We start from the raw sequence: 17189 nt of genomic DNA, 5'->3' as shown, positions 1-17189 counted from the left end.
GCCATACAAAAAGAATGAAATTCTGCCATTCACAGCAACATGGATGAACTTAAAGAAAATTATGTTAAGTGAAATATGTTAGGAACAGAAAGAGAAATATCACATGTCCTCACTTGTAAGTGGGAGCTAAAAAAAATAAACAAATAATAAGGATATAATGATCACAATAATTCACTGAATTTGCAAAAGGAAAGAACAGAACTGAGACCACCAGAGGTGGGAAAGGGGAGGGGGTGGAAGGGTTAGCAAGGAATTGGTAAAGGGCCACAAAAAATGATTACATTGTGTAATATTGAATATACTAATTATCCTGATTTGAACATCACATATTGCACACAGGTATGGATATTCAATGCTGTACTCCACAGATATGTACAATCAATTCTGTTTCAATAATTAAAATTTTTTTTCTGTCATGGATCACATCTTTGGTGTCATATCTAAAAAGTTATCACCATACCCAAGGTCATCTATGTTTTTGCCTATGTCATCTCATAGGAGTTATATATTTTTGTGTTTTACATTAGGCCTGTGATCTATTTTGAGCTAATTTTTATGAAAGGTAAGTTCTGTGTCTAGATTCATTTTGTTGCATGTGGATGTCCAGTTGTTCCAGCACCATTTACTGAAAACATTACCTTTGCTCCATTGTATTCCCTTTGCTCCTTTGTCAAAGATCAGTTGACTACAATTTTGTGGGTATATTTCTGGGCTCTGTATTTTGTTCCATTGATCTATTCCTCTATTCTTTTGCCAACACCACAGCAGTCTTTATTAGTGTAGTTTTATAGTAAGTCTTGAGGTCAGGTAGTGTCAGCCCTCTACCTTTGTTTTCCTTCAGTACTGAGTTGGCTATTCTGGGTCTTTTGCCTCTCTATATAAACTTTAGAATCAGTTTGTTGACATCCACAAAATAACTTGCTGGGATTTTGACTGAAAGATTATTGGGTTCTTACTTAACTTTTCTGATTTTATTCTTGTGTCTCTTCCCTCTTTTACTGAAAATCATAATTCCCAATGACACTGACATAATTACTTACTTAGTCTATCCTAAAACATCATTTAAAAACAGTTAGTTTCATTTACTGTTTTCAATTTTTAAAAATTATGGGCCGGTCCCGTGGCTTACTTGGGAGAGTGTGGCACTAGTAGCGCCGAAGCTGCGGGTTTGGATTTTATATAGGGAAAGCCGGTGCGCTCACTGGCTGAGCGTGGTGCAGACCACACCGTGCCAAGGGTTGTGATTCCCTTACCGGTCAAAAAAAAAAAAAAATTTTTTTTTCCCCATCTTATTTTTTTTTAGTTACGTAAAACATTTCTATGGCTCTAAAATCTAAACTATACTTAAAAAGAACATTCATTGCAGCCTTTCCTTGAATCTTTGTGTCTTTACCTTACCTTAGGGGCAATTATTTTTAGTTTGTTTTTTTTTTTTTTTTAAAGATGACCGGTAAGGGGATCCTAACCCTTGACTTGGTGTTGTCAGCACAATGCTCAGCCAGTGAGCTAACCAGCCATCCGTATATGGGATCCGAACCTGTGGCCTTGGTGTTATCAGCACCACACTCTCCCGAGTGAGCCACGGGCTGGCCCTAGTTTTTTGTTTAAACTTCTGTTGTTCCTATTATAAACAACATGAGCAAATACGAATATATGTAATATATACACACATAAAATACCTTCACAAAAGTGCTATACTATAACCATTGTTCCATGCCCTGCCTTTTTCACTTAATAATATATCCTGGAGATTATTCATATCAATAGATCTTGTTCATTTCTGTTTATAGCCACATAGTATTCCATTACATGGATATACCACAGGTTATTCAACCAATTCCCCATTAATGGACAACTGAATTGTTTCTGGTTTTTTAATACTCCAAATAATGCCACAATGAATAACGTTGTGCTTGTATCATTTCCTATTTTTGCCAGAAAAGCTTTGGGATAGATTCCTAAAGACGGAGTTAGTGAGTCAAAGGGTAAATGCATATATTATTTTGCTATATTTTATTCTAATTTGACTTTAACAATCTGTACTCTAAATTACCTGAACTTTCAGTAGCTCTTATTGGTCACTGGTACCTAGAACCACACTTTCCTTTCCATTAAAGACCATACTCTGAAAGGACAACTATATCTTAATTCCATAATGTTATATTACTCATGTATTCTCAAATAAACATTTATTCAAAAAACATTTGATGAGCACTTATTGGGTTTAACAAAGGTTGCCAGATACTTGAGGTTTAAGAGGGAAGATTTTAAAATTTGATTGTTCCCTATCTTCAAGAAACTTACACTAGGGATGGAGGAACACAGAGAAAGGAGAAACAGAGAAAGGAGTGGAAATTCAATAAGATATCACCACAAATAACTATGCAAGAAGATACCAGGTGATAAATGCTATAAGGTGAACACAGTACTATTATTCTAGCTGGAGGAATCAAGAATGATTTAATGTTGAAAGTACTCAGGTAGGGACAAACCTTGGAGAATGGGAAATTTGAGGGAAAAAAAAAAGGGAAAAGCAGGTCCAAATGGTATTACTACATATCTGCAGAGCAGCTGCAAATAAGTTAGAGAATTAAGTGGTTTCAGCTAATTATTCCTTTCACAGCTTATTTTACCATTCCCTGCTTAAATAGCATCTGTCAAGAAACGAATGATCTAAAATTCAACAAAAGACATAATATAGATTCAACAAAAGACATAATATAGAATTTAGAAATATAGTATGATTAATCATTAGCATAATTAATTTTACCAATAAAGCATGGGCATATGTTATCTATAGTCAACATCCAGATGGGAACTTTACCTGTGTCTATGGTAAGAAGTATCTGAAGCATGTGTGCCATTGTGATCAAATGGAAGAGATAAAGGTGGTTATAGGAAGAACTAATTGATGAAGGCTGCAGATCAACAGTGTCATCCCAATACAAAGATGGGAATGCTAACACAGCACCTACCTATGAAAGAAAAATGTACATCAACATGGGTAACAACAAAAGACCAACACAAATTAATCTCACTGCTAAATGTAAAGAGCACCAGATGCTGCACTGTGTTTGTGTGGGATTTTTTTTTTTTTTTAATTAACCACCATATTTTTCCAGTATGTACCATAAAAGGAGGACAAAAGTCATCACCAAATAGGTTATTACTTTGCTGGCTCTACTTAGTCTAGGTTTAGATAGTGGTTCTCAGCTGTGTGGTTCAGAAGAGTCAACATTACAATCACTTGAGGAGCTCTTCAAATAACAGAGACAACAGGCCCCACTCCAGCCCAACCAAATCAGAATCTCAAGAGGTAGGGTCCAGTTACCAGCATTCTTTTCAAAGTTCCCCAGGTGATTCCAAAAGACAGTCAAGGTGGACAACCATTCGGTAGAGGTCTAGATAATGAGGGAAGGGGATGCTAGCTAACCCTACATAAACTCCATGCTCCCAACCCCACCACTGCTTTCTCTATAGAATTCAGTTTGAAGTAATGAGATCATCACAGGGATGGAACAGCTCTGCAAGACACTCACAAAAGTTGCCACCCATCCATAGGTGTTTTGGGAAGACTAAATGTATCTATGCATGGCCTGGTCCCTATCACCAAATAATTAATGATTTTAAGATAGCTCACACCATCACCACTCACTGCTTAATAATGTAAACCAGTTAAGAAAAAGGGGGGAGGAAGCATAATACAGAAATTTTTAAATTTTGCTTATATAAACAACAAATATAATCAACTAGATAATACCTATTACAAAGAAAAAGTAAATGCACTTTCATTTTTAAAGTGATTTTGATGGTCACAGTCAAATCTGTACCTATTTGTAAACAGAATGGACAGAAGAAACCAAATTTTATAGGCTGAACACCAATAATTTATAATCTTAGACAGCATACATTTGAATGAGGAAATGAAATTATAAACCTGAGTTGCTTTAAAAAAAAAAAATTACTGAACACTTACCAAAACATGAAACAGATCTATAGATAGAAGGCATGGTGTATCTTCTGATTTTAGGTTAGGAAGAACAACTAAAACAAATAAACAAAAAGTTCATGTAATTCAGTAAGATAGCAATACAATTAAATAAAATGAAAGCTAGAAATATCTAAAATGAAAATATAACAGGATTATAAAATACAGAAACTAGTACATCAGACCTTTAAGATATGGGAACCATAATGAAAGAAAAATTGAACTGAGAAAAGGCTCCCAGAAAGCCTTGGATACAATTTAAGAGTTGAAAGATAAGATCTAGAAAGAAAAGGTAAATGAACTAGGACAACTGAAATAGAGATTGTTCCAGAAATACTTGCTTAATGAATAAGAAGAGTTACTTCTAACAGTGTTCCCTTTATTACTTTTCCCCCTAACTGTACATTTCTAAATGTTCTGTGATACATAACATGTGAACAAATTTGAGGTGGGGAGCAGGGAGACTGTAAAGCGGTGTAGGTGAAATGAGGATGTAGAAGATCCTCCTGAACAAAATAAGGTAACAGTTTATATATGGACTGATGATCTGGAGGTAGCACAGACAGCTCAAAAGCTATTGTCTTTCTAATTTGGTTAATCTCTAAAGAAGAGCAATAAATTCAGAAGTAAGGGAAAGAGAGGCAAGGAAGTGAAATCAAGAAGTCAAGACAACAGGAATGATTTTATATAGATATAAATAAGATAATGAATTATATCTTAATAAAGCTATTACTTTAAAAAATTAGGGAGAGAAGACTCTTTTCAGACTAGTTCAATTTCTTAACCCCAAATCCAAGATTCTAAACAAAAAGCATACAGGTTAAGGTCATGGGCTTTGAAGTCAGACTGAAATTGGTTCCAGTACTGCCCGTGACTATTTGTCATACGCCAAGTGACTTAACTTCTCTAAGTCTAGAGTACATACAAGATTTTGGGGAGGTTCATTAACATATGCATTTAAAGCACTTATCCCAAGTTTGGCATATAATAATCCTATAATAACTGTTATTAATATTGGGTATATAAAATAAAGTGATCACAGGGCTCTGACATTAACTAGTGGTATGACTTGACAAGTCACCTGATGTTTCTAGATCTCATTTTCTCATATTAAAATTTTTGAGTAATATTTCTGATATGTCAGTTAGCATGTCCATGACACTACCTATCTTATTCTCTTCTCAGTGTTAACAATTTGCTTTATTCTTAGAGCATATAAATAACTCCTAGTCCCTTGTCCTAAGTTCTACTATCTTTTCAGCCAGTGGAATACTGTTTCTGTCATCAAATTGTTCTTATAGGCAGTTGTGAAACTATTTTTCTGTCTGGTTGCTGAAAATATTTACTTTGAAATCAAAAGTCAATCTTGGCATGCATATTTTCATTTTATTTATTGGTCAAATGGTCCCTTCATGCCAAATTAAACATCCTGGCAAAGTTTATGCGATACAGTGGGAAAAGCATCGGCTTTATTGTCAGGCCCAGGTTCACATATTAGTTCTTCCTCCTACTGGTTTTATGACTATGAGCAAGTCATATAACTTCCCTGTGCCTCAGTTTTCTCATTGTATCTGGGGATAATGATAATTTCCTTGAAGGATGGTGATTAGAAGAAATGAAATTACATAATAAGATTCTAGTACAGGGCCCAGCACATAGTTAGCAATAAGCATTGTATGTCCTATTCCTAGTACAGAATCAACAGAGTAAAACAACATTCATCACCTTATACATAAAACAACTTTCTATTCTGGACTTCCTCATTTCTGTCAAATTTTGTTATTCATTTTAGTTTAAAACCTTGCCCTTACCCAGCCCACCCTAATTCCTTCCCTAATTCCTGCTACTATATCTGGATACATAATTTATCTGTAGTTTTTCCGCCTGAAATCCAACCCAAACTATTGTTTAACCTTAAATTAACACCAGAATACTCTTGCCAAAACTTTTCAAAAATTCCCAATTACCTAAAGTTCAAACTTCTCACTGGGACATTTAAGGTCCTTTATTTTTATAAAAACATAGGTGCCACTACTCCTATTGAACTTGTCTATTTGAACACACTACATGCTTTCCTATCCCCTCAATCTTGTTCAAATGTACACTGTGTTTGAAATGCTGTCTCTGTTCCTCTCAACTTACCTGTTATGTACCCTATTTTCAAGGCTCAGTTCAAATCCTAGTCCATTAGAGGAGATCACACCAGAGCCCCACGATGATTTCTTGTCTTAATTTTTTATTTTATTTTTTTTTAAAAGATGACCAGTAAGGGGATCTTAACCCTTGACTTGGTGTTGTCAGCATCACACTCTTCCAAGTGAGCTAACCGGCCATCCCTATACAGGGATCTGAATCTATGGCCCTGGTGTTATCAGCACCACACTCTCCCAAGTGAGCCATGGGCTGACCTGTCCTTGTCTTAATTTTTGAAGAACGCAACTGTTAAGAACACATCTGGCATCTGGCTACTTCATAATGTGTGTTAAAAACCTTTATAAAATAAAGGTTCTGCTTCTTTAATACAACTTTAAGCCTTACATATCTTATACCTCTTTATAAAGTTTATAGCCCTAACACCTTGCAAATAAAGATTTTCTTGCTTATAAATTTTCACACGAATAGGCACTGAGCAACATTACAGAGCAAAAGCACATCTATTTCACCACTTACTGCAAATTAGACATTACACACCATCATTTTAGTCTCTGTCATGTGTGATGTTAGTCTCCTTGTTTGGTGCTGATTTTGAGGTGTTTTAAACAATATAAGTCCCATAATGTACAACAAGTGCAAAAGCAGAGAGACTATTTGTAAGTGCTAATAAAACAAGGTACCTAATTTATTACTGAAATGAAAAAGACACTAAAAATTGAGAAACAAAACTCAAACAGTAATACGCAAATAGGATAAGTTGTTCAACAACAGGAATAGTTCCTAAGAACAAAGACAGGCATGTGTAACATATGGAAAGTTTGGGCCTTGTGCAACTGACTAACAAGAGAAAAAAGAAAGCAAAAAAAGGAAAAACTTTTAAGTGTGTGGCTAGGTAAACACCATCAACATTAGATTCCTATTAGCATGAGGCTAATTCAGGAGATAGCTGGAAGTCAATCTGAAAATATAAAAGCTAATCATGATGGAAGTTCTAATGAAACTTGGGCGGCAGCCTTGGCTAGAGTTGTGTAATCCCCCCACCATCAGAGTGAGCAGAAAGCTGCTCAGGAAGAGCTCCCTAAGAAGCTTGTGGGGATTAACAAGGAGGAAAGTTACCGGCCTCAACATATTTTCAAGGTAAAGAAGTTGCTCTATCTTGTTAGAAAAAAATTGCCTGCTAGTTCAGCTAGAAGAAAACTATGCCTGGCTTTAAAGCTTAAAAAACCTGAATAACTTTCTTATTTAGTAGTAATATATCTGCGAAATGCAAGCTGAAACCTCCCTTACCTACGATATTTTGGACTTATGAACAAATAGATTTATTTACAAACAGTCCTTTAAGGCTGACCTGTTTGGGTGCAGAGGAGCTCTTGTAGCAGACGTTAAATGCCCAAATGGAAATACAGATAACCAAAATGAAAGCAAAATCATTCTACTGCTGTGTAACCTCTTATCCTTTTTAAAAATTTTTATATTGGGCCGAGCCCGTGGCGCACTTGGTAGAGTGCTGCGCTGGGAGCGCGGCGACGCTCCCGCCGCGGGTTCGGATCCTATATAGGACTGACCCGTGCACTCACTGGCTGAGTGCCGGTCACGAAAAAACGACAAAAAAAAAAAAAAAATTTTTTTATATTGAGAACACCACATGAGCTCTTAGTAAACTTCTAGCTTGTTAGAACCCAAGACCAGTTGTTATATAGCCTGCCTCTCAGAGAAAATGGCATGGGCCTGAGTTCTGAGATTACCACACATAGCATTTCTATTATTTTACATGGCTTTGACTTCAACAGAATTAAACATATTTTAAAACGATTTATCCACATCATTGTTACCTTTTCTAACCAGACTGGAGATACATGGATATCAGTGGTTGTGGACACTGATTCAATAACCAAGATGTGTAGAAGGAACGTAGGCTGAAAATACAGTCATGCATTGCATAATAATATTTCCGTCAATGATGGACCAGATATATGACAATCATTGGAGCAATAGGCTATACCTTATAGCCTAGGTGTGTAGTAGGTTATACAATCTAGGTTTGTGTGAGTACACTTTACAATGTTTGCACAGCGATGTATTTCTCAGAACATATCCCTGTCATTAAGCAATGTGTGACCGAATTTGGAAAATACCTGATTTTAAAAATAAGATTTCAAGTATTACAGGGGCAATTATGCATTTCTTTTGATTGATTGATTGATTGTAAGACTGCTGTAGGCAGCAATATTTCATTAGTAAGTGGCCAAAATTAGTGCAGTGTGTTGTTTCCTAATGAAATACAGTGCCAGAAATGCAGTGGAAAAAGACATGTGTGTAATAACATAATAATAATTCAGAGAAAATCCTACCTGATAAGAGACGAACCAGATGTTTCTGTATCAGGATCTGAGGACAGGTAATCCTCTGTGCAATTGCAAACTGCATTAAGGCTCTCAGACCATTATGCTAGATTATAAGAGAGGGGAAGATAAAAAGATAAAGATGATGACAGATTTAAGTCATTCACTGTAAAAACCAATTCCAGTCTACCAGAATTAGCTGCAGACTTATCGTATGCTTTACTTGCTTGCAAATAAATTACCTGTAAATATTCTTAACACCTGTAAAAAGTCTTATGACCTTACTAAATTTGTAATAGATTTTCCCATGACATGGATGTATTAAAGCTATAATCATTCCAATTCTCATTTAAGTACTCATTTCGCCCAGAGTCAATTTCTTAAATGTTTGGTCTAATTTATTGTACTGAGGCCTGTGGAAATGTATTTCTAAAAACTCTGAATGATGACAGAAAACCACTGAAAGAGATCTTCTGTTTCCCTAACAGGAGGATGAGAACTGTTGGGAAGCACATTGTGGACTACAAGTCTGCCGTGCCAGCTGTCAGGAAAATAAGAGGAAAATGGCGGGTGGTGGAGCAGGCAGGGGGGTGGGGCGTGGGGGGTGGGGGGTGGGGTGGCAGGCATCTAGGAAATCCTCAGTTGCCCCCTTCTGTCTTCACAGGCCTACTGAGCACATTTCTTGAGTACTGTTTTCCAGGGTCCCCTATATGAGGCTTAGGACTAAGGCAAGAGTATAGTTCTGTAGTATTGTCAGGATCTGCCCATCAAGGAGCCATGGCTTAGCTTTATTCTTGAATTCAGTACGACGATTTATCTAGAACTAAGCCAGCATTAATACTATAAAAAATTAATATTATAAAATGGTGCAAAATTAGTGAGGGGGATAAATATAGAAGACACCAGGATTTTGATTTAGCAATAAACAGAAAGAGGAGTAAAAGTAATCAGGTATCACCTGAAATCTCCGTGTGAATTACATTTAACCACCTGGATTGAGTAAGCTCTGTAAAGTGCACAATATTGGTCATCCAGTTTCCCATGAGACTAAAGCAGCTCCTTTTTATTGTCCTACAGAATTCTGCTAATCTTCACAGAAAAAGGAGCAAAAATTTTTTAGAAGTTAAATTAACTGTGGAATTCCTAAAAAAAAAATAAAAAGAAAAAAAAAGCATACCAGGAGTACATGTACCCTGTTGAAATATACATACCTGCCTATTTTGAAGTGCTCCAAACAGAGGTTTTCCTTCATCTCCCAATAGGTTTTCTCAAAGAATAAGAAAAACATAAAAATAAAATATCCTGAATACTGCTATAATTGTATATTGTACTTAGTTTCTAACACATGTTCTTTAATTATATTTTTGAACAATAATCTGCACTTTTCTTCTCAAGGTCTCATGTTTAAGTCTAAGCCAAAATTGTCTAATTTTTGAGTGAGAGTATTAGAGAAGCAAATGTAGATCATTTACAAATTACTAGTATAAAGTCCCTGCAGCAATCTATAAAGAATGCTTAGGGAAAACAAAGTAGCCTGGTTTATTTTAGCTCCTTTTAACATCACTTTTGTGCAAAACATTTTAAAATAAGCAATTTTGGGTGGGGTTGGGGTGGGTAGCTGACCTGTACAGTGATCCAAACCCCTTGACCTTGGTGTTATGACATCATGCTCTAACCAAGTGAGCTGACCAGCCCTAAATAATTTTTATATATAATCATAACCTATTTTGTTTAAAAATAATATGTAAGGCAGATGCAAGTAACTTTATTGCTCTTTTAGGTACAATTTTAAAAGAATTAGAACAGATTTATAGGAAAAAAGATGAAATTGAAAATACTTAAACTATGGATTTAGAAATGTACTTTGCTCTTATCTTCACTGATACTTGGTAACAGATATAGCTATGAGCGTGGAAGGCCTATTTCCTATTTTCTTTTTCCATCTTTGAATGGACAGTAATAAAAGACCCTTTGTTATGATCCCTCAACTGTTATCCTATGCCAACACATCCTGTACACGGTCTCTTAAACCCCACAGGAAATGAGATAAGTTAGCTGCTTATGTACTACAAATAAAGCAGAGCATTATGTCTGCTCAATGCAATAAGCATTAGATCGAACACAATATACAACTGTATTAATTAGAATCCAATTACTAGATTACAAACCACACATAAAAAGATTCAGTTCTACTTCTAGTTAATTTCTCATCTCCTTTATTTTCTATGTTCAAGATCTAAATATAAGTTCCTGATTCCTAATGTTTGTCTTCCCAAAGATAGCAAAGTATGAAATACCTTCACTGAAAGTCTAAAGAGATTTAGCAGATCATGACTCCAACAGAATATTTTGCATTTCTTATCAATCTGTTCAGATTCTATTTTATTTAAACCTATTTTTTCCTATTTCTCATTTTATTTAATCATACCAAATATAAACCGGTGTATTATCCTATACCCACAATTTAAGTCTAACAGGTTTAAAAGTAACTTCTAAAATTTGTTTAGAGACTGAGACGGGTATGTAGGAAGACTCTGGGAAAACAGTGGCTTCATGCTACTTCATTCAAATAGTGAAATAATGTGTTGTTACAAAAATATATTTAAATGAAAAAAGTCTAGCAGACTCCATTAAAAACAACTTCCAAAAATATATATTGGAAAGGGAGATCAAGCTTAGATAAAGATATGAAAGAATTACAGTTCTTAATCTTTTCCATATACTTCTGTACTTTGTGATTGTAATGAGCAAAAGTGCTAATTTAAAAATCTAAGTGATTCTAAACTTTTCTCTGAGAAGTTTTGTATATGACAGAAATTGACAGTAGGCTTCCTATCAGACCTGGTTAGTTTCTGCCTGCTAATCTGTCTCTCCTGATTGCCTGTCTTCCTTTCCCGTTTCTGGTAATTATTTTTTTAGGTAACTTTGGTTTTTCTTTCTTTTTCTCTCAAAGTATAAAAGAAACAAAAATTACTGTACATTTCTGGTTTGATTCTTCATCATTTGGCTGTTTTTCCTGATCTTCTAGTGTTGTAAATCTGCCAGCTTTTGAATACAGCTTGCTTCAATCTATCCCTTTAAAATATTTTTATCTTATGTTGCATATGTTCACAATTATAGTTGAAAAGAGATTAATATAAAAAAATTCTCAGATCAAATGGCAGAAGGCCATACCAATATACTGAAATACTAATAGTCTTCAAAAAGGAAAACTATTTTGAGCCATCAGGGAAAAAAAGGAATAATTTTTGGTCAATCAGTGTTAATTCTGTTTCACTGAAACCTCCAAACCAGTTTTCTTATAGGCTTTACCAATTGCCTGGATAGTGAAAGCACATGTGCTCCAAGTCATCATTGGGATTCGAGGATCCATCTCATCAGGAGGCACTTTCAGTCCAATTCTATAAATTGTTGTGGCAAAGAGAATGACCATTTCCTTGATGCTATTAGAATATTTGATCCTAAAAATAAAAAAATAAAAATTTATATAATGATTTATTAAAAGGGGTTACTTACTTAGAAATCCAATTAGGTACTGAAACAACAGAAAAAATTTAGCTCCTTTTGACATAAATAAACTGCTCTTTGCCAAATTAGAGATTAGAGCTTCTAAAGATTTATTCAGTAAGAAAAAAATAGGAAAAACAGAACTGTATCTCCTGAAGGTAGAAAAATATCTCTTACGAAATGGTAATGACCCAAATAACTCCACTCCTTATAAAACATACAGTAAATGATCGGCTGGAAGGGTTCAGGTCCAAATTAAGGGATACACTGGACAGAGAAGGAATAAAATTTAGAGGAAACAGATCTGACCTAACATGTTTTGGTGTTTGGAAAAGGGATAAAGTACTTTTGTGTTAATATGGGTGTGTGTGTGTGCATGTGCGTGTGCGTGTGCGTGTGTGTGGGACTATTGTGTACTTGGAGTGATACTTTCTGGTTTTCTGAACCTTCATTTGTAACAAGTATTTTCAGTAGCAATGGGATAATATAAACAAGGATTACAACTAGAAAAAAGAACCCCAGAGAGTAAGTATTCATAAAATAATAATACCTGATTTGGGAACATTATATTTTTCAGTGTCTTCCTAAATATCTCTCCAATAGACTTATTGCCTCAATTCTACATACACGAAAAATGAATTGAGGGTGGGGTGAAGTGACCTGAGACATTTTATTAAGTCACAGAGTAAGTTAGATGTGACTTTAACTGAAGTCTCTTAAATTCCGGTCCTCTTTTAGGTTAGACCACACAAAATTGGCATTTTGGTTGATCAAAAATGGTTGGTTAGAGGCATGGTTCACCCAAATAGAGATTAATATCTCAAATCACTCAATTTCTTAAATAATTTTAATTGACACATTGTAATTATACATATGTATGTGGCAGTCTGATTTTTTGGTTCAAACCACTTAATTTACCAATAAAATTTACAAATAAAACTCCAGGGAAAAGGAAACAAGATAAAAATGGAATAAAACAATTTTACAAATAAAGAAGAAAGTGAAAAAGGAAGGACTATTTCTCATTCTTATTTTCACAACCATTTACAAACTTCTCTTAACTATTTAGGTACTTACGAAGACTGCACTCCAAAACTCAGGATGGAGTGAAACTCAAAAGTGGAATCTCCCATTCCTTGATTAAAGAAGACAGGAATTGTTGGGTTTTCGCCTTATAAATTAAAAGGAAAAAGAAAAATCATAAATAGGTTTAGTCTTGACATATACTTTCCTAGCTTTTAAAAATGATATATGATCATTTTAGAAAAAAACTTAGAACATGCTAATAGGCAATAAACAATCACCTGAAATTTCTCCACCCAGATAACCACAAACAACATTTCGGTGATGTTCTTTTGTTCTCCACATAAATTTTTTTAAAATAGACAACACCATATAGTACTGTTCTGCATCTTGCTTCTTCACCTAACATATTATGAATGTCTTTCCATATCAGTAACTCTCCCTCTATATTTCCATTTTTAATGAATGTATATGTGTTCTCTTAGTATGGCAGCATATATCAGTGAATAAGAGTAAAGGATCTGGAGCCAAACTGCCTGGATTTGAATCCTAGCTCTGCCACTTAGTAGGACTTTATGTGAGAACTAAACCTCTCTGCGGCTCTATTTCCTCATCAAATTTGAACATTATTCCCCTAAATGGAATTGGTTGTTTTTCTCTAGTTGCTTTCAAGATTTTTTCTTTATCTTTTGTTTTCAGCAGTTTTGTTATGATGTGTCTGAGTGTGGTTTTCTTTAAGTTTATATGTTTGAGGTTCACAACTTCTTCAATCTGTAAATTTATGATTTCACCAAATTTGGGAAGTTTTCAGCCATTATTTCTCTAAAGATTTTATTCCACATCATCCTTTTTCCCTTTCTTTTTGAGACTTCAATGACACAAAAGTTGAATTTTTAAAAGATTGTCCTATATGTTCCTAAGGACCCATTTTCTTTTTTTTCCCTCTGTCTCCATCTCTTTTCTTTCTTTTTTTTTTGGTGGCTGGCCTGTACAGGGATCAAACCCTGGACCTTGGTGTTATCAGCACCACATTCTCACCAACTGAGTTAACCGAACAGTCCCTCTCCATCTCTTCTCCGTCTGTTCTTCAGATTGGATAATTTCCACTGATCTAATTCAAATTCACTGACACTTATCTCCTCATCTCCATTCTCCTATTGAGCCCATGTAGTTAACTTTTATTTCACATATTATTTTTTCAATTCTATGAGATTTCCAAAAGTCTGTGGAAAAACAGGATTGAAATTTAATACAAATCATTCCATGAACTTTTGGACATACCATCGTATCATCTCATATAGTTTTTTTTTTTAAGTAGTTTGTACTTTTCTGCTCCTATGTACTTTTCACTCATTTCAAGAATGTTTACCTTTACTTTATGTTTTACATTTATATAGCTGCTTTAAACTTTTTGTCTGATAAGTTCAACATTTAAAACATCTCAGAATTGGCATTTGATTGTTTTTCCCATAAGAGGTGGTCAGACTTTTCTGGTTCTTTGTATGTCAAGTAATTCTAGACTGTATCATGGATATTTTGAATATTATGTTTGAGATTCTAGGTCCTATTAAAATCATCTGGAAAAATGTGCATTTTTAAAGTGTTTTAGTAGGCAATCAACTCAGGTTCAACAAATTCTGTCTCATCTTCAATGGATGCTATGCTATTTTGATCTGCCTAGCAGATGTACTACTCATGGAATTAGTCAAGGACTTGAGTGGTGATTTAAATGCAGCTTAATTCTTAAAGACTGTGCTATGCTTCTTTGGGCCTATTCTGCACTTATGCAGCTTGGAGGTGAGTCCAGGACTTGAGCTGGTCTCAAAAATAGGAGATTCCCCTTCTACAGTTCTCTCCTCTCTGGAATTTCTCCCAAACTCTAGCTCAAAAGGGCCCTTTTTCCCTAGTTCCTTTGGCCAAAATGACACGTTTCTCTCAGTTTTTGTCTTGCATGCTATCATGCAGATTTACATGACTGGTGCTGCCCTTGGGGTGAAGTTGTGAGGCAAAGACAAAAAAAAAATAAGGACTCATCTTGCATTCTTTGGAACACAGGGACCCCTTTTCCCAGTTCCTCTGGCCAGAGAAACTGGTTTACTGGATTTAGATGGATCTTGGATCTAAGATTTAAATTCGTGCAGTCTGACTCCAGATTAATCTCTGTCTATACTACCTCCTAGTATGAAAAATGATTAAATTAAGTGAAGTGGTTTAAGCCAAACTTAGTCTTGGCCTCAAAAACCTCTATTTCCTGATACTCAACAAATCTGTACTTATAAGCCATATTTTAGTATAATAATAATTTTTAAAAAAAATTTAAAGATTCTGGTACTTAATTTTTTATTTTTGGGTGGCTGGCCAGTACAGGGATCCAAACCCTTGACCTTGGTGTGGTCAACACCATGTTCTAACCAACTGAGCTAACTAGCAATCCTAACACTTAGTTTTCCCACAGCTAATATAAAATAAATTTAAGCAAACCTTTAGCATGTTTCATATTATAACCTGATATTCTGGCCAGAACAGTCTGTATCCATCGTGCCAAGGTCAAAAGTTGAGCAAGAGCTTCTGCATTCTCACTGAAAAATGATATTTAAAAATTATTAAAGCCATTGGTACAAAGTCAAACTGAAAAACTGAACTTGTAGAGTCTTTCCTTGGATAAATGGCTATATAAAAAGTCAAATTCCTCCAGATTAACCTTCTGGGTCACAGAAACATGTATTTATGTGTGGACTTAGAGAAAATTATATTAATAAAATAAGCCAAGCACAGAAAGAGAAATACCGTATGTTCTCATTTATTTGTGGGAGCTAATAAAAATAAATAAATAAATACACAAATAAACAGTGGGGGTGGCGGGGGAGAAAAAGACACAACAATCATAACAATTCCGTGAACTTGTTAAGACAAGTGAACAGATATGATGTTGATGCGAGGGGAGGGGAGGGAGAGAGGGGGAAAAGGAGGAATTGATAAAGGGACATGAAAATCAACTACATTGTATACTGATAAATTTAAAAAAAAAGAAACATGTACTTAAAAGGATAGCTTTTTGGGAGGGGAGGAGAATTTTAAAAGTACAAGTAATAAGACACCACCCATATACCCACCACCCAGAAGTAATAAATGCCAGTAAGTGGAGTCACATTCTTGTTGCTCAAGTCAAAAACTAGGTGTTATCATTGATTTCTGATTCCCTCACACTTCACATGTTAATCTGTTAGCTAGCCTTGCAGGTTTTACTTCTAAATATATCCCAAGTTGATCACTTCTTTCTACCTCTACCACTACCACTACTACATCTCAGTCACCTCATCTATCACCTGGACTACTTTAAAAGACTCCTAACTGTTCTTCCTGCTTCTACTCCTGTGTTTCATTATTAAGTATGAGTTCATCATACAGAAGCCAGATGAATCTTCTAAAAATCTACATCAGATCATATCATTCCCCTGTTCAAGACACTCTGGTGGTTTCCTATCATACATAAAATAAAATTCTAACTTCTAATCTTAGCTCATAAGCCCTCTCATGATCTGGCTCTTCGCTTGCTCCATTCCAGGTATGCTGCCATCCTGCTATTCCTAGAACATTCCAACTGCATTCCTAACTTGGGTCCTTTGCTCTTGATATTGCCCGTGCTTAAAATTCTCTTCTTCCAGAGAGCAGCACTGCTTGTCCTTCGCTTCATTCAGGTCTCTACTCAAATGGCACCATCTCAGAGAGGAGCTCTCTGACAACTCTGTCCATAAATAGCCTCATGCCCCAGTCTGTCTTTAGGCCTTTACTCTGCTGCCTTAGTTTTCTCATAGTACTCATATTTCTCACTACTCAACATTTTGTATTTATTTGTTTATTGCCAGTCTCTCCTTCCTATAATGTAAATTTCATAAGGGCAGGGACTTGATTAAAGATCCAAAAAGGGATCAGAAACAGCATTATTAAAAAAGACTATAAAATAAAAATCTGTTTATTGAAAGGACAGTCTTGAGTGAAGTCAAAATATATAATGAACAGTACCGAAATTTATATACCTGGGCACAAATTCAACCTAAAGAATTTTTTCAGTTCTCAAAAATAAAAGTGTACTATAACTGGTTACGATAAATTTTCTTTAAAAATATTATCATATTAGTTTTAAATTTTTAATAAATTATAAATTTTGATAGATT

At 35.0% G+C, this 17189-nt stretch overlaps 1 protein-coding gene across 2 annotated transcripts in view; it reads right to left on the bottom strand.

The window, feature by feature from the left end:
* UBR1 (ubiquitin protein ligase E3 component n-recognin 1) overlaps positions 1-17189 on the bottom strand; it is a 137888-nt gene that overhangs the window by 25008 nt on the left and 95691 nt on the right. For both annotated transcript variants that reach the window (XM_063089129.1, XM_063089130.1), the window contains 7 exons: positions 15496-15593; positions 13069-13162; positions 11797-11945; positions 9696-9751; positions 8494-8590; positions 3977-4044; positions 2825-2975 (listed from right to left, as the gene is read on the bottom strand). In XM_063089129.1, the coding sequence (XP_062945199.1) occupies positions 2825-2975; positions 3977-4044; positions 8494-8590; positions 9696-9751; positions 11797-11945; positions 13069-13162; positions 15496-15593 (713 nt within the window). The remainder of the gene's footprint in view (positions 1-2824; positions 2976-3976; positions 4045-8493; positions 8591-9695; positions 9752-11796; positions 11946-13068; positions 13163-15495; positions 15594-17189) is intronic.

The sequence above is a fragment of the Cynocephalus volans genome, chromosome 3, assembly GCF_027409185.1.
Source record: "Cynocephalus volans isolate mCynVol1 chromosome 3, mCynVol1.pri, whole genome shotgun sequence".
Taxonomy (NCBI): domain Eukaryota; kingdom Metazoa; phylum Chordata; class Mammalia; order Dermoptera; family Cynocephalidae; genus Cynocephalus; species Cynocephalus volans.
This window is presented reverse-complemented; position numbering and strand designations above follow the sequence as displayed.